The sequence below is a fragment of the Watersipora subatra genome, chromosome 7 (assembly GCF_963576615.1).
Source record: "Watersipora subatra chromosome 7, tzWatSuba1.1, whole genome shotgun sequence".
Taxonomy (NCBI): Eukaryota; Metazoa; Bryozoa; class Gymnolaemata; order Cheilostomatida; family Watersiporidae; genus Watersipora; species Watersipora subatra.
Genome location: NC_088714.1, coordinates 33,411,487 through 33,430,489, shown reverse-complemented (window position 1 = coordinate 33,430,489; position 19,003 = coordinate 33,411,487). Strand labels below are relative to the sequence as shown.

The following is a 19,003-nucleotide window of genomic DNA, read 5'->3' as shown; positions in this document are numbered from 1 at the left end:
TTGTAGGCTTCACATGATGCTGCTACCCCAAGAGAATAGTCAACCTTGAATATTCACACGCATAAAAAAGATTTTAGCCATCCTTTGAGCATAATTTTGATGGAAAGACAATCTTTGGACCAGTAGCTTTGGCACTAATTTTTTCAAATTTTAATGTAATCTGCCAATGAAGTGTTTGCCTAAAAAATGATGTTTACATTTTATCAATCAGGTAACTTTTGGGGCAGCATTATTGTGAACACCATCAATTTGTTTTCTTATTGACTGGTTACCACCTAGCCAACCCGTGTTTTACACTTGACACATGTTTTAAGATTGGAGAAATCTAGTTTGGCATTAGAATGCATGCTCGTTGGTCTGTAACCCGTGTTGTACACCTAGGTAGTGCTGCACTCCGTGGCAGCTTGAACATCTACGAGGTGAGAAAAGGTAGGGCTGTCTCAAAGAATAAGAGCCACTAGGAAGCTCAGCGTTTCCTTAAATTAGTAAGTTACATCTTATAGGCTGGAGGATCGCTAGAAATGTTTATGACGGATGACCAGAAAAAGTACTATAATGCCATGAAGAAACTTTCCTCTTCCGGTCCTGCTAAGGCTACACCAAGGCCCAAGGTATGGCAATTGCTCTAAACCCTTACGAATATATATTCTTCTATTAGGCAATCCATTATCATTTATATAGAAAAAATGTGCTACCTTGCACCACCAAAAAATAAATAGAATAAAAAATCAATAAATAAAAAGAAGATATTGCCATGTGGTGTCATAAATGCAAAATCAAAAATTGATACAAGACTTGAAACTACTAAGTTGATGTATACATCTTGTCTCTTTAGACTAAGGATTTAAAGAATTAGCAATATAATTGTTGAGTGTATCTTTTGGTAAGTACAAATTAAAATCATCACAGCGTTGATATCTGGTACTTGAGAAATGAAACATTCCAGTGATGTGTGAAGGAGCTAAAACATTCAGTATTCTGAATACAACAATGTTAGTAAACTAAGTCAACATATCTGGCAGTGGGAGAATGTCCACTGTTGTAAACAGAAATGTAGATGATGCAAAACAGGATGGTATATAATTCACCCTATGTCAGAATTGAAGCCAATATCTCAGCCAATGTTTCTCTCTTGTAACTCATTAAGAAACTGCTTGTAGTGGGGACCTCAAGCCGCGTTCTTTGACTTTACCATGAACCAGAAGTTTGATGTCGCCATTATGATATTCATTATGTTAAACATGATCACAATGTGTGCCGAGTTTTATGGCCAACCGGAGAATTATACGGAGGTAAGTGGGCAGAAACTTCATAACTCTTTGTACAACTCTCTATTAATAAAAAGGTGGACAACTCTTTATTAATAAAAAGGTAGACAACTCTTTATTAATAAAAAGGTGGACAACTCTTTATTAATAAAAAGGTGGACAACTCTCTATTAATAAAAAGGTGGACAACTCTCTATTAATAAAATTGAGGCTTTTTTCCTCGGTTTGTTAAAGATTTCTCACCTCAACTGGCTGATGAAAACATTTTAATAAAATAATGTATTTGAAGATGAAAAAAAACAACTTTTATTGCTGTCATACAACAATAATATACATGCGCATCAGCAATAAAAATTCTGATCAATGGTAACAGCTTCAGAGTATAGCTAATCTGTTAGAGCTGAAAACACCTGCATGTAAATGTAACATTTCTATGCATAATATTATGCGTAAAGCTTGCAAGATTTAAAAACTCAATTAAACTGCCCCAAGTGTAATTAACTTGCACACATTTTTCCTTTTGACTGATTCAGTAGCAATTAAAAGCTCTTTCTGCTTTCTGTTGACATCAACAATTAGTTTGCGCAAAGAGAACATGATATATTATAAATTATAATTAAATCTGTTTAATAATTAAAAAAAATCATTATCTAACCATTTTACAGTTACGTTATAAATTATAATTATGTTATTATAACAGTTTTAACAACATAGCTATTGTATTGAAGTATTTGTCCAGGATTATATCAAAAAGAACTTGATATATTATAATCATGTTAGATTAATAATTATAATAACCCGATTTTCATCTAACACAATGTACTGGTAACTGCTTTGATGGTTTCCGGTTGACAAGCCCCAGCTTCTTCTGCCAACACATTTCAGGTACCTCAGGTAAGGTTTTATTCGCAATCTACAGGTTTTTCAACCTGCAGTAATCATGATAATTTGTTATGTTTAGTTAAGTTTATATGGTTATGTTACAGATTCTTGGATATATAAATATTGTCTTCATCGTCGTTTTCACGCTGGAAGCTGTTCTCAAGTTGATCGCATTACGACACCACTACTTCACATTTCCATGGAATGTTTTCGACTTTGTTGTAGTTCTGTTTTCAATTCTTGGTAGGTATATTTTATTTCTATCCACTCAAAAAGCTTGAGTAAGTCAATGCAAAAACTTGAGATTGAAAACTTTAGTTTTGCATTTAACGAGAGGCACGTTTTGCATTTAACGAGAGGCACCCTGCAAAAGTTGTTGCATTGCTGACAAACACTAAAAATGGAAAGTTGATACAGCCGCACATGTCAGCTTGGTATTATGCATATTTTGTTATGGTCAATATAATACACCATTTTATATTATAAAGTAAAAAACATGAAAAATTAACAGAATTTATCTTACCTGAAATTAGATATTTTAACATTCTGAGGAGTATTTGCAAAAAATGATTATTTGGGGAATATTGGGGATAATTTGGTCCCCGCAATAAGAAGACCAAATAATCCCAAATATTAAAGTGAAAACAATGGTATTTGTCAAAAGAAATTGATAGGAACACTGGCCCAAACTGTGAGCTTAACAGACTAGCCATTATGGGCATGTGAGGTGTCGAGATATTGTATCACTGTTTATTGGAGGACTGCAGTTGCAACCATAGATATAGGGTTTATTATATCTATGGTTGCAACTTTCAGTTATGATGTTTTTGGCATTGGACCAAACAAGCCTTAAAACCCCATTAATTATCTGTCAATTCTAGATACAAGAGGTCTCATCAGGCGAGTAAAGAGCTTCTCTCCGTTTATTTCATAAAAGAGGAGGCAAACTTTAACCAATTTTTAAAAGTTTCAATCCTAGATTTTTGGAAAACCTTCTAATTAGCATTAGCTCAACGCAATAGAGCAAAACCCTACCGTTTAGCAGAGTTCAACAAAACACTTGTTTGGTTGTTTTGGGAGCAGATATCATATTTTCAAACACCATAAACTCCTATCGTTACATAGATGAGTTTTGTGTCTTTGTGAAACTGGTCACAGATGCATTCTATCTTATTGCGCTTCACTGACAACTAAAAATTGTGTTACTTCTTGTATTCACAGGTCTGGCCTTCCGAGATTCTATAGAGCAGTATCTTAACTTGTCACCGACAGTCCTGAGGGTTGTACGAGTCTTCCGTGTCGGCCGGGTATTACGTCTCGTAAAATCTGCAAAAGGCATTAGAACTTTGTTGTTTTCATTGCTTGTTTCATTACCCGCGCTCTTCAATATCGGACTATTGCTCTTCTTGGTAATATTCATCTATGCAACCTTTGGAATGGCCTTCTTTGGTACGATAAAGAAAACTGCAGGAGTGGATGAGGTGAGAGAGCTATATTTTGGTGGTTGTTTTCACAATATAATTTAATCAATACAGTTAAGAGTCACCAACTGTTATTCACGGACATGTGATACAATGGCAGCGCATATATACCTTATGCAAGTTTCTTAAATTGTTTAAAAAAGGAACAGAGAGACTGAAGCAATGTTTTGGCACTTTTCCTTGCATTAGCTTGCAAAGATTTTCATAAGTTGTGATTCAATCTATACTAGAAATATGCATTAACTACCATTTTAAATCACTGTTAAAGATGAATTTACAAAAAATTATAGTAGCTTTTATTAAAAATTGTTTTCACGTTTGAGGTAATCTGACTGCCAGGATTTTCAAGATTGAAATTGACAAAACTTGATCGTGGTAAAACGCCGAAACTCAAGCAAAAGGGTAATGATCACGTCTATAGCTGTACAGAGACTGACAGAATTGAGACGCGTAACACTACAACTTGAACACAATAGCCGATATCAACTATTGCTACTAGTCATGTCATTTCAACTTGTATTTTTCTTCTGAGCGCTTTAACCAAAATCAAGCTTTGTAAATTTTAATCTTGAAGCATTCTGGCAGTCAGATAACTTCTAACATCAAAAACGGTCACAAATGATAGAAAAATACGGAGACTTTCTGATAAAATTTACTAAAGTTTAGTGTAAGTTTATCTTTAATCATGTAAAATTATTTTACTATTTAAACTCAACTGTGCTGATGAAACATGATTACACTTACATGTAGATGCTTAGACAAACTTACTATTAGATGATTTTCCAGGAACCGGGTGAGTGGAAGTTCATAATGGAATTATGCATATGACTAGTTAATTACAAAAAGATGAAAATAAAACAATAATTGTAATGTAGTTGATGTTAACATATGCTACATTCTTGGATAACATGCGCTGTTAATGCATGCTGAGAATATACTTGTATAATGTCAGTTTGTGCTATTAATATATGATGCTAGCATACTATATTACCATAAATTGTTGAAACGAGCCACTAGCATATAATACTACTAGCATATACTGTTGCCATATATTGTTAGCATGGGTTGTTAATATCATATAACATGTGCTGTTAATGTAGTAACATTTGACATTAACAGATGCTAATTAACCATTAATGTTTTAGGTATTTAACTTTGAAACATTTTTTCAAGCGTTGATAACCTTGTTTCAATGTACAACGTCAGCTGGCTGGAGTGGAGTCTTTGCTGCCATCACATATTCAGATTGTAAGTATTATTTGATATGCGGTATAAATCGTTTGAATATACGGTATAAATTGTTGGGATATACAGTTCAAATTGTTTGGATACACGATACAAATTGTTTAGATATACGGTACAAATTGTTTGCTATACGAAATAAATTGTTGGAATATACGGTATAAATTGTTTGGATACATGGTACAAATTGTTTGGATATACGGTATAAATTATTTGCTATACGGTACAAATTGTTGGGATATACAGTATAAATTGTTTGGATACACGATACAAATCGTTTAGATATACGATACAAATTGTTTGCTATACGAAATAAATTGTTGGAATATACGGTATAAATTGTTTGGATACATGGTACAAATTGTTTGGATATACGGTACAAATTGTTTGGATAGACAATATAAATTGTTTGGATGTACAGTATAAATTGTTTGAATATACGGTACAAACTATTTGGATATACGGTACAAATTATTTGGATATGCGCTATAAAATATTTGGATATAAGGAGGTTTACACGGATTAATATGGATTACTAAAGATTAATAAGGATTAGTAAGGATTAATAAGGATTAAGAAAATTCACTATACTAATCCTTTGCTACTCCCTGGTTCAGCTTTCGCGACTTCAATGCTCTCTTGAAGACAAAAAATTTTCGTTAAAAAATTGGAAATTAGCAAAAATGAATAAAAATAAGGAATAAAATATATAAATCTCTCTAATACTCTGGCTTAGTGAAGCCCCTCCACTAGCATCTTAGTGAAGCCCCTCCACTAGCATCTTAGTGAAGCCCCTCCACTAGCACCTTAGTGAAGCCCCTCCACTAGCACCTTGGTGAAGCCCCTCCACTAGCATCTTAGTGAAGCCCCTCCACTAGCATCTTAGTGAAGCCCCTCCACTAGCACCTTGGTGAAGCCCCTCCACTAGCATCTTAGTGAAGCCCCTCCACTAGCATCTTAGTGATAAGAGTCTTTGTGATTCGCTGTTTTCTTGTTACGCTGTGTAGAATTTAAGAGTGTAAAATGCTAGTGACACCCATAAATATGCCAATTTAATACCATTTGACTTCAAGATCATCTAATGAACCCAAAAGACTGCGTAAAATTACTGAAAAACTGTCTTTATTATACATGTATATGAGTCTATTAGTTTCTATCTGGCCGATTTTGAGTTTTAGTGGCTGCGCAGGTCGGAGATAAACCAAGGGGTTGTAAAGGGGAGAGGCTGTGCAGGTCGGAGATAAACCGAGGGGTTGTAAAGGGGAGAGGCTGTGCAGGTCGGAGATAAACCGAGAGGTTGTATAGGGGAGAGGCTGCGCAGGTTCGAGATAAACTGAGAGGTTGTAAAGGGGCGAGGCTGCGCAGGTCCAAGATAAGCCGAGGGGTTGTAAAGGGGAGAGGCTGCGCAGGTCGGAGATAAACTGAGGGGTTGTAAAGAGGTTACTGTACAGATAGTTCCTAGCCTGGTAACAGGGAGATTACCAAATAAGTTGTTGCAGGTAATGCTGAAGAGGCTGCCGCAGGTCAATGCCCGAATCCTGCCATTGGAGGCATATATATGATCACCTACCTGTTGCTTACCTTTCTGGTTATAATAAACATGTACATTGCTGTCATTCTTGAGAACTTCAGTCAAGCTACAGAGGATGTTCAACAAGGTAAGTAAAGACTGCGGCAGACATTGATGTCTATAAATAGAATAAAAACCATGATGAGCAGTTCTTGTTTTTCGTTAGCAATGTTTAAGGTAATAGTAGAGCCAGGTTTTACTATAGTGAGCATAATTTAGTAGTTCAATAACTCCTTAACCCTTTGGCTGGGTTAAAGCCCCGCAAAAGCACCCGCAAGCCGTGTAATTTATTTTTGAAAAATCAATAAAATCGGTATTTTATGAACATGCATAGCTCAAACTGAGATTTATTTCTATGAACAAAATCTTTTGTACACAAACATTCATTTACATATCTACTACTATAAAAAACTAAAACAATGTACAACTGTCCCTGTATGAAATGCTTGGAAGCATTCCTTTCGATAGAGTCCAACGCTACAACGTAGCCGTGCGAGCTACCATAACAATCGTTTTTCTCTGTATATTCAAAGTATATTAAAAGTCCAAAAAGTTTACATCACTTCTATCATCTGAATTACTTTTATTCTGATCAGGCAAAAGATCACTAACAATCGCAGGATCAAATGAATTTTTATTTTACCGTTTTGAAAGTTGAGCCCATGTTGACTGGTTTTCCAACTTTTATTCTTTTTCAAGGAGGCCCGATTTCTTTAGCTTTTAGCACAAAGCGACGCCTCTCAGATAATCGTTTCATATGGTAATTCATCGACTAATATCTTGTTGATGATATTTAAAACTTACTAGCGTTCATATCCTTTGTTTAACGTTACTAGCTTTATAAGCGTTTACCGAAAGCGACATAAATGTCATTTCCCAAGCAACCGATAAACGACATTTTTGTCGTTTCCCCAGCCAAAGGGTTAAAATGATTATCATATTTTCATAATAACAAACATGATAGCTAGTCTAACTGGAATTATTGCTTTCTTCAAAAGCACAACAGAAAACGGTGTGTGTGTTACAGTTCAAGCCTTCACATTAAATAAAATTAATACAGGATCTATCTCTCCCTCTTTAACTTGCCGCCGTCATTTCGACAATGACTATCTAATGGTTTAGGTTTTATAACTGACTTGCATGCAGCTCTGTTTTCTGCCTTCTCTTGTCATCTGTTTATGTTTAGTTCCCTCAACTTCATGTTGCACTCAGCTACATTTTTCTATCCCAGTCTGGGTGTGCCTCAACTCCTCTTTGCGTCATAGAGATGGGAATATAAAAAGTATGGTTATAAGCAGGATTTGATCTCACGACATTCAGTTTGTTGACCAATGCTCTACCACAGCGCTATTCAAGCGCGCTTTGCCAAAAACACCAAATGCGAGATGATGTTACCATTACACCCTCAAAGTAAGGGAGTCGAGCCCTAATCACTCTCTTCACTTTGTTTTGGGAGCCACAGGATTGTTAATTAAAACTAGTAGTAAGAAATATTGAAGTAGAACAGATGAAAACTAAATATTTAACATAGAACAAGCTGGTGAAATTAATCGGAAGAAGATAAAAACCCAAAAGTGGAGACATTTCATTGTGGCCATACTGACATGCACCGAGCATAAGTGATCAAACCCTAAGCAGAAATTGTCAAAAAATATTAAATCATATAAGATTTGAACTCGTGACCATCAGCTTGGTAGACCGACACTAACAACTGCACCAAACAATCTCCATGCATAAAACTCCTCTGAATTCTGAAGATTTTCACGGTTCATACAAGGCGTTGAATAACCATACTGTCAACTTAATTAAAAACAGATTTTCTAAAAAGAGTTTAAGTTGCAAAGTTACTTGTAGGAATCACGCAGGATGACATAGAGATGTACTATGAACTTTGGAGCACCTATGACCCAAAGGCAACCAAGTATATACCAGTAGACAAACTCTTTGACCTTGTGGATGAACTGGAGGAGCCTCTTCGTGTTGCTAAACCAAACTACTTCAGGCTGGTCATGACAGACATTCCCGTGTGCGAGGGAGACAAGATTCATTGCAGCGATATACTCGATATGCTAACAAAGCTCTTTCTCAAGCAGGATATAGGTGAGTATCTTGAGGGTCGTGTTCTGCTTGGATTAATCTACCATAATGGGGTTGTTTGCTGTAGTTAAAAGAATAGGATGATGTAAGGTCCTAACACAATCTCTTTAGAATTGGTATAAAAACCTAAATTTAAATGCGAGGACAAGTGCTGTTTCTATAAACAACATCTAATAGTGTTTGTTGTTTAACCGAATGCAACATTAAAGCTTTTGGTGATGGTTTCAAAACGGTTTTGTGGTTCATACAAGCAATACTTGCAGAGCTACTTGTGCGCATGCTGGTTCACACCATATCGCGGCATGTCGATGTTAATCACATAATACTTCGGTGATCACCATGTTCACACTATCACAAATCCATCTGCGTTTGCATCAGTTCAGCATTATTCAACTTTCGTTAGGAACTGCAGGCAAAACCTTCCCAAAATGCACTGTACAGATTAAGGTCAGCACTTTCGAAACTGCATGGTGAGCTGCCATTTTTATGCGATCATTAGCGACGCAGCTTTATGTGAACACGAGCCACCGGACCTAGCGCTGCAAGTGCTTCGCTGCATAAGATTACTGCCGGGGTCTTGCAGTTAATATGGGAACCACGCTCTAAAACTGGTTCACACTATATCGCGGCATGTCGATGTTAATCACACAATACTTCGGTGATCGTCTGTAATAATAATGTTCACACTATCACAAACACATCTGCGTTTATATCAGCGAATAGTCCATGGCATAGCGTTCTTATTATACAATGCAGCCTATAGAATGACGAAATACTAGTCCAGCAGCAATTTTCACTATCAATCAGCAACAGCTAATCATCATCCCCCAAGTAGTGAACAGGCTGTCGTGGGTACACGGCAAAATATCAAGAAAGTTTGACAGCTGCGATGTTTCTTGACACATCCGCGTTACCTCAGCGATGCTATCGGTTTACAGTGCAAATAGTCGATGAATAATCGCTGAGAGGACAACTCCAACATCCGGCAATATAGTAGGAATTAGCTTTCAGTGGCGATTTTAATTGTATTGCTTAGTACTAGAGAAAACGCCTCAAGGATGCGCTTGTTTCTTCATCATTAAACCTGAGTATGACACTTCCCTTCAGATTTTCTGTACCATACAAGAGTAAATAAAATCGCTCAGTTTCCAGGATGCTGCATTTTTGTCAGAGATTCAGTCATTCATGTTGAAGAGTAATTTATTTCTCTGACTGAATGTGTCGAAGAGCAGCTGCCACTAGGGGTTGTTGTTACACTCTGTAGGGTATCGCAATTACCTAAATTGTTAACAAACTTTTACTGCTTGGAGGGACAACCATTACATCTTACCAAAAATAAAAATTGATCTAAGGCAACGACTTCCTATCACAGAATATGGCGAGTATTATAACATATCTGCGACGCTAAAACTAATAGTTACTCTACCTCCAATTGTATGTCAACTGATATTTACATGTAAGTATGAAAAATGATTCTATTGCTTGTCACACGATCTTATTGCCACATCTTCAATACAACTTAATGTTAGATTGCCTCATGAAAAGCCAGCTATAGTCAATCGGTGCTTGAGTCCGCTGTTAAAAGTACACATGTGCTGATAGTATCATGTTGCGTATCATTATAATCATCATACAGGGAGCCTTGCGGTAAACATGAGTGTGTCATTGTATATATCTAGCTGCTAACCAGAATTAATAGTAAACACAGTGATGAGACATTTGCGTTGTTGCTAGTATCAGTTGGTAATTATCGGTAAAAAAGGGAAAATTTACAGCATTCTTGTTGGTTAAAAATTAAAAACATTTAAATTTATGTTCTGATCAAAATATAATTATGTATTGTTGAGGCTTTTGTTTAGTTTTGAACTGTCTTTGATCCGGTCAGCATTCAAATATTTTCAATGCAAACAATCTGTTCTTTTCCCTAGTATCCATCTAGGCTACATAGATACATGTTATGCTTAGATATTGAAATTGAAGGAGATTTTTCCTGGCAGCAAACTGCTGGGGTCAGTATACATAAGCAAGCAGTGAATATCTAGACATGCCTCTCACAGAAACAGCCCAGTGATATCCTAAGCCGTTTAAAGATTTCATAAGAATAAAATGCTTAAATTATATTGCATGTCATGTTATTCAAGCTGAGTTTAAACTGTTTTTGTGCAGTGAACCCCTGGATAATGATGTTCCTGTTGTATGGTTTTTTAGCCTTACAATTTGGAACACAATGTTTTTCCGTCCCTGTCATATGACAATTTTTTTCGATACCGATATCAACCAAAATTTTTTTGAAATGCAAATTTGGCAGTCGATGTGCTGAAAACGTCGGAATAACGAAGATGTTGATATGCTATTTGCCAAACGCTCTTCCACAACGCATAAAAGAGATATGATGCTCCCTCTCTCCCTCTCTCCCCCCCCCCCTCTCTCCCCCCTCCCCTCTCTCCCCCCCCCCTCTCTCCCCCCCCCTCTCTCCCCCCCCCTCTCTCCCCCCCTCTCTCCCCCCCTCTCTCCCCCCTCTCTCCCCCTCTCTCCCCCTCTCTCCCCCTCTCTCCCCCTCTCTCTACCCCCCTCTCTCCCCCCCCTCTCTCCCCCCCTCTCTCCCCCCCCCCTCTCTCCCTCCTCTCTCCCCCCCTCTCTCCCCCCTCTCTCCCCCTCTCTCCCCCCTCTCTCCCCCCTCTCTCCCCCTCTCCCCCTCTCTCCCCCTCTCCCCCCTCTCCCCCCTCTCTCCCCCCCTCTCTCCCCCCCTCTCTCTCCCCTCTCTCCCCCCTCTCTCTCCCCTCTCTCCCCTCTCTCCCCCCTCTCTCCCCCCCTCTCTCCCCCCTCTCTCCCCCCTCTCTCCCCCCTCTCTCCCCCTCTCTCTACCCCCCTCTCTCCCCCCCCTCCCTCTCTCCCCCCTCTCTCCCCCCTTCTCTCCCCCCCTCTCTCCCCCTCTCTCCCCCTCTCTCTCCCCCCTCTCTCCCCCTCTCTCCCCCCTCTCTCCCCCTCTCTCCCCCTCTCTCCCCCTCTCCCCCCCTCTCCCCCCTCTCTCCCCCCTCTCTCCCCCCTCTCTCCCCCCCTCTCTCCCCCCCTCTCTCCCCCTCTCTCTCCCTCTCTCCTCCTCTCCCCCTCTCCCCCTCTCTCTCTCTCTCAGTTTAGCATTCTTCGTGCATAAATTAGTGAAAAGTAAGCCAAAGTGAATACATGTACCAGCACAAGTTGCATCACTCCAAAAGTAAATAAAATTTAATTTTTTCTTTCGATGGCCATCAAATGGCCAAGTATGCAAGAGGTCGCTTCGGAGAACAGCATCATGCGGGCTTTCTTGTTGAATTTAATTGAAAAAGTTTAAGTGAGGTCGGCGAAGAGTTATAATGAAAACGAAGCCGGAAACAGATAGGTGATAAAATTTTAGACGATGACAAAATTAAAGTTTAGTAAAATACAGACTAAAACCTAGCGTTTAGTAAGCTAAATTCAATGTTTATGTTATACATTCATCTCAAAGGTAAGAACTTGCTCCCTGCGGTACGTACTGTACACAGTATGTTGTAATGTTACATTTTATTGCACATCATAACCACTAAATACACTAAAGTTACTGTATGTTACTGCATAGTTACTAAGGTTAACATATTTTATTACTAATTTCTAATATGTACAGTACATATATCAAATTTAGATGATTTTTACAAGCGGGTGTTCGCATTACATAATTATTATAGGTTTCTATACCTCTCTATACTACATCTACGCTTTACAATGACAACTCCGTAACAAATTACTGTCATATGGCGGGGATCCACTGTAATTGTATTCTCATTGAGTCTCATAATAACGCTCAAGGCTTAGTACGCCAGCCTTATACTTATTAGTGTTTGTTTTAAGTTTCATTTAAATTCACACAAAATATACTCAGAGCTTTTTTCAACATTATATTATAACCATATGTCAAGTCAATTATTGGACAGTTTTAGAAAAACTACATATAGCTGCTACATTAGGTGAGAAATTAATTAGATATTATTATTAGACATTCACTAGACTTATATATAGATCGACTATATATATAGATCGACTATTATAATCTGGTAACCTTTTCAAGCATCAGAACTAGATATGTATGTGTTACATACTTTTGGTCTAGCGCCATGTTGTATTCCATCACCATCTTTTAGATACTTCACAAGGAGAAGGTAAAAGTTGCTGGTGTTCTAACTAATATCATATTGTGCTACTGGCTGAATGACGCAATTATGATCACTCTAGCTCTCTAGCCCGCACCAATGCATATTATCATTTGGTATACACAACTCTGTTAAAATCCAATACACTTGAGCTATGATGTTGAAATTATAACTGTTAGCTTGATTCGAGAATAGCTAATGACTCTCTGTTGCGGAGTATAAAGTGACTGTGGTGACTGTTTACTATAGATGGAAATGTTTGGATATTTTGTAGTTTGGATGTTAGTCTCTTCTCGAGTGTTTTGCCAGCTTTTGCATGCCTTCCATATAACCATCAGTAATATCAAGATTGTTTTTAAAACCTTCAATTTTTACTTTGAACTCAGAAAATATGAAAGTGCTAGAATATTCTAGAATACTTTGTGGCATTCTAGAGTATTTTAGAATATTCTTGAGTGTTCTAGAACATTCTAGAAAATATTCTAGACTACTCTTGAGTATGCTAAAATTCATTAGTCTAGGAGCCAAGTGATTTAATAAAAGACTAGGTCAGTTCAGTCACTACAAACCTGATAATATTGTTACGGCGGTATCACATGTGAACATAGCAAAGATGAGCCGTCTGTGAATCTTTTAAAGAACTCATGTACTCATTGTCGGTCACCAAAAACAGCATGACAGCATTATAAACTGTACATATAATAAAGGAGTGTTTTAAAGATCAAGCAGTGAAATTTGCCAGTGTTTCGTGCTTATATTACGCAAAATGGTATTAAACTTGTAATTTTTGGTTGCACAAAAACTTTTAAATTAATCTTTTGTACAGTTCTAGATTATAAGGTATACACATAAACAAGACATTAGTTTGGTATATATGGTAGTCAGATCAACAATTTATGGTGTGGTTATAAGAGTGTTAGCAACCAGTTTTGGTGTGGCCATGCTCTACAGAAATTGCTTCCCTAAATTTCTGTAAATATAAAATGTTGTTTTAAAAAGTCATTCTTATTGTCAATGTTTGAAGTTTTTTCTTACACCTTTAAAGTGCACTGTGCTATTTCAGATCCTAATGCTGAAAACAACTTGCCCCAAGCAGATACTAAGGAGAAATACGGTGAAGATTACAAACCGATATATGGTTTACTCGAAAGGCAGCGCCACAAGTGGGCAGCACGGTTCATCTGGCGTCGATATCTAGCCGTAAGTACATATCATCTGTAAAGATTTACACTTAAAATATTATAAAAGATGTTTTGAATAAAGTAACAACATATTGTATAACTGTAATTAACTCTAAATTCTGAACGTTAATTTTTAATTGACGGAATGCCAAATGTAGAAAACTTTGCTAGATGTTTTAAGACTAACATTTAGATCAATATTTGAATAGGCATTTTATAAAAATAACTCCCCTAGGACACTTATATTTCGCTAGTATTTAGTTTCGTGAGTAGCATACAGAGTAAAATTTCGCTGCAACTTAATTTCGCAACTCTGATGAGTGCGAAAATATAGTGATGTAAAAAACAAACATAATTAGATTCCTCAGGTCTAGTTCACTGGTAAGAAAAAAATTTTCAATTTGGGACTAGTTTGTAATTGTAAACTGCAGGTAGAATTGTGTGGGCGATATCGATGATGCAATTTGATCGCTTGCTGCCATTTGTTTCTTGGACTATCAATAAACAAAGATATTTAATTTCGCGTTTTCACTCGTTTGTTATGATAGTTTAGTTTCACTCATGAAATTTTCGTGAGAGGATGAATCCGTGAAAACGCGAAAGTTAGATGAGGCGAATACATGTGTCCTAGGGTATTCTAGCAGTCTGGTGTGCTGTGAGAGATCGTCAGGTGGGTCGATAAAGCACAGAGAATAAGTTTGGCACAGTTATTATAAAATATTGGAATGTAAACAATTAGCGCAGGTTGGCTTGCAAGGCTGCCAAGCCGAATTTCCTGAGTTCGAATCCTTTATGATGCAGCTTTTCACGCGATCTGCAATCATGGCTTCGGACAGTTGAGATTGCTTATCAATGAGCTTGGGTAGCCATAGCGATGAACTTGGGTTTTCTAAAGGCCAGGGTGCACACCAATGAAATGCATAACAGAAGTGTAGATATTTGGTGTGGCTACACACGCACACGCACACGCACACGCTCACACTCACACTCTCACTCACACACCGAAGCTACCGATGCATCTCGTGTTGAAAAATAGATTGACCAATGAGAGTTGGCCTCATTCATGATGTCTTTTTCCAGTACACTGATTGATCTATAACCTGATATGGATCATCAAAGGTTTGGGATAGCAATAACAGTTGTGTAGCAATTTTCATTGCTGCATCTTGCTCTAAGAAAAGGAAGCACTGTACGTTAATGACGGGGAAACAGCTAATTACAAAAATACTCCAAGTTCATGACATACATTAAACTACAAAAAGGTTTTTAACGTAATTACTTACAAAAAGAATTATCTGAAATGTTTATAAAACGATCTAATTTTTATAGTAACTGTCATATACAGTAGTTGTTAGAAAAGGAATATCTTTACCCAAATAGTTGTTTGTGTGAAGCACTGTTGTCATCATTCAAAATCCAACCTTGCACACAGCTTTGTCACCTTGGAAATGCATAAAATAGAATTAACTATTTCACCCAATCACAATTAGGTCGGTTTCGACACAGACTAACATGTTGGTTGTCGAAACCACGACAATGCGCTGCCAACATGTCATCAATGCGTTGGGTTGATGGGTTGGCGTATTTTGCTGGTGTGGAGCCAAGCCTTAAAACAATAATCTTTTACTTAACTGTTTGTTGATGGTCTGGTACAGCTAGCTTTCACCTATCCTTTTCATTAGTATAGCAATAATATTGCACTTATATAGTAATTACCTGTCTTCATGGGTGGACCGACACAACTATCTTTTATTTAGCTGTCTTTTCTGGAGGTAGAGCATAGTAAAATTTACTTTAACTTCTTTTTTGGAGGGTCTAGTAGAATTGCCCTTATTTTCTTGCATGTTTTATGCACTCAGAGAAGTAACTTTTTTCAAAGTTCTAAGAATTTAAGTTTGTTCGATAGATTTTCAATGTTTTTATTGATGGCTCCTTTCTCATATGTAGCATAATCTTAAAAAGCTTTCAAGACTGTTTCTTATATTTTTAGTACCGAGTTGCCAAAGGTCTACCAGCCGCTGGTACGAGCGCCGCTCTGCCAGCTCAACTCAGTGTCACTACTGAACTTCATGCCTCTAGCAGTTTCTCATCTGACAAATCAAGTAAAAAAGATAAAAAAGCAAAACGGTCAAACAGTAAAAGCGAAATGTCAACCCTCGGTGTTGACATGTCTTCTGCCCCTAAATGACATTTGAGCTCGTTTCCGTATGACTTGTTCAGCGATCAAAAGGGCTTTCAAGAAATGACTGAGCTAGTAACAGATATGTACTTACTATCAGGGTATGCTTTGTTTTGATGCTTTTGCCATCTATGGGCTCATCTGTGATGGTTTGAGCAATTTTCATCTTTCAGCCGATCGACCAATAGGAGTAGGTTTCATTCTACTACAAGCTAGATGATCATCAACGGAGATCAACAAGTGATTGGTTTTACATTATCAATAGACTTTTAATGTAATTAATGTACCTCTTGTTTGCTATGATTATTTTGCTCAAACTAGCTGCTCTTCATAGCCTCAGAGTCAACACTCTTAGAGGATAAATGCTTCTTACCCATGCTTTGCATAATTTTCTCCTACTAAATGTAGATTCATTTGCGTTTACACTACAATTGTTGGCTTCATGTTGTTTTAAAGGCACAAAAAAGTCTTCCAACGTTTTTATCTTCAGTTGCTTATTAAAAAAGAATGCAGATTCATGCCTCATCTTCAAATATCTTCTAGAACTATAGCCTACTCGCTTGACATACCTTTTATATTATATATAGAGTATATATTACGCTTACAGTTGCAGTTCTTCATCACACATTATTAATCTGTATCTTGTCTTTTGGACTCGCTGGAGACATATTTAACAGCATTAGTGCCATCGTAGGTCTACCGAAGTACTTCGAGCGACAAATCAAAGATACAATATTCTTTCATTTATGCAATTCGCTTTGTTGATATAGGGTGTTTATTCATTTGTAGTCTTCTTTGAAAATGTATCACTGGAATGTTAATTTATATCTGCCTGTGTATAAGTGTTCCATGTCTATGGCTAATAACCAAAATATAAAATTATTGAAATAAAAACATCCTTTGTTGATATTAGAGCAGACCCATCAGATGCTGTGTGTCATAGCTTTGGTGTAGTTTTATATCAATGCACGCAATATATTAATTCCTTTTCACTTTTCACCCAACTGGCAGCCTCTTCTCACCGTAATCATCTGCTGTATGCGTATCAACTTGCGGGACATTAAATTGTGAATAAGTTTTACATAGAGAATTAGGGTGAGTATAAGTTGCAGTTTGTAGATAGCAAGAATGGAAGTATTCCAATTATTGCAGCATCACCATCAGGAACACCAAATTGATCAGTGTGAAAAGTTTATCCTACTTTGATAAAGTATGAGCTGGAAAGAACTTCACGTGTACAAAAAAGATGATAATCAGGAATCAACTATTTGGAAATAATCTGAAATTGAATCTGCAAAAGCTGACATTGGAGTGAAAATCTTGCCAAAAATCTATAGAAGTAATAGGTTTAGGAGATGAATATTAACATGACGTGATGAATAACATTTGAGCTGAATATCTTAAAACTCGAACAACTTAGCAGTTTGCGCTAGATAAAGGTGAAGATATGAATTTGCTTTGGAGTGTTTTGAATGGAAGCAGTTCACATTGGTATTGAGCAATCCTGAAATGTTTTCCATATATAGGCCTACATGGAGAACGCTATCGAAAAGGCCAATATCGTTTAAATTTTGGAGAGTATATCGAAGTAGCAGACAGTTTTTATGTAGCAGCTGACGACCATACAATTAAGAAAACTGTTATTTACTGAAGTTAAATTTGAAACAGACATATTAAAACAAGGTGAAAAATGTGTACTCAAAGGCTACCAGCCCAAATTTATACTTATTCCTCACAAGGTCAACATGAGTGGTGTGAAATTGCAGGAAAATACAAATAAATGCTAGTCATTCCACATGTGCTCATGCTCCCATGTGTGCTCATGTTTCCATATGTGTTCATGTTTTGACATGTACTCATGTGTCCCATGTATGTTTATATGGAGAAATGAGCACATGTGTCATGATTTATAAAGCTATAATTTTCACTCACTGAACATAAAAACATTGGTTCTAGAATAGAAACAAGAATGAAATTAGGTGCCATTTCAAGGGTACATCAAGTGATCGATCAATTTCATTACCAACTTTCCTGCATCCCAAACAGGATGATTTTAAATTGAAATGCTTGAGCCAACTCATGAAAACACAACATTTTATAATGAAAAATATAAAATATTAAGGGTGCGACATAATTGATCAAAAAGAACTGTTTTATGATCTAGAAAAGTCATATGACGTTTCAATTCATCCAGATTGTAGAAAATAGCTGATATTGGAATGTTTGAACAACATTTATGAGTACAATCCAAATGGTATTCCAACTTTTCCTTTCTATCTACTAGGATTATCAAGGTAATATTCACTAAATTACAAAAAAACGGTTTCTGTCATTATTTAACAGTATAATCCGTCAGTATTTAACATATACCAACATTTGCCATTCTAACTTTCAAATTACATATCATGAGAGAAGTATTTTGTGCAGTTGAAATAAATTAAGAAAGAAAATAAATACAACTGTAAAGGTTTTCAAACAACTGAAAACTTATAATTTCATAACTTGAAAAAAGTGTTTTGTTGAAATTAATTAGCAGGAAAAATATAAATGTGAAGGCGTTTAAATGTAAATGTGAAATCATTAGAGAGTAATGGCTAAATATAGTCTACTTTGCTATGAACACAATCCAAAGTTATTTGGTATGCAATTATATGTTTTCAGTTCGTTTCAGTGTTGGTATGCAAGAATTGGCATATAGGCTAATATCGTAGGCTATAGGTACTAATCATCATCATTAAAAATAGTGCCAAAATACTATGTTAACCTTGGTAACTATAGGTACCTTCAATGACTTTAGTGATCTGCGTGCCCAAGATAATATAACATAACAATATACTACGTAGAAAGTTGTTACCGTACCTTCATGACAGACGTGTGAAATAAACACTGAATCTAACTTATATGAATTTAGTTTACTAAACACATACTTGAAAGAAG

The 19,003-nt window shown here is 36.8% G+C and overlaps 1 protein-coding gene across 1 annotated transcript in view; it reads left to right on the top strand.

Annotated features, from left to right (window-relative positions):
- Positions 1 to 16,929, top strand: part of LOC137399202 (sodium channel protein para-like) — an 84,334-nt gene extending 67,405 nt beyond the window's left edge. The window contains 10 exon segments of the mRNA XM_068085204.1: positions 504 to 611; positions 1,161 to 1,292; positions 2,255 to 2,393; positions 3,372 to 3,631; positions 4,777 to 4,879; positions 6,373 to 6,531; positions 8,298 to 8,543; positions 12,698 to 12,715; positions 13,770 to 13,906; positions 15,878 to 16,929. Coding sequence (XP_067941305.1) covers positions 504 to 611; positions 1,161 to 1,292; positions 2,255 to 2,393; positions 3,372 to 3,631; positions 4,777 to 4,879; positions 6,373 to 6,531; positions 8,298 to 8,543; positions 12,698 to 12,715; positions 13,770 to 13,906; positions 15,878 to 16,075 — 1,500 coding nt within the window. The 3' untranslated portion in view covers positions 16,076 to 16,929.
- Positions 16,930 to 19,003: the final 2,074 nt, after the last annotated feature.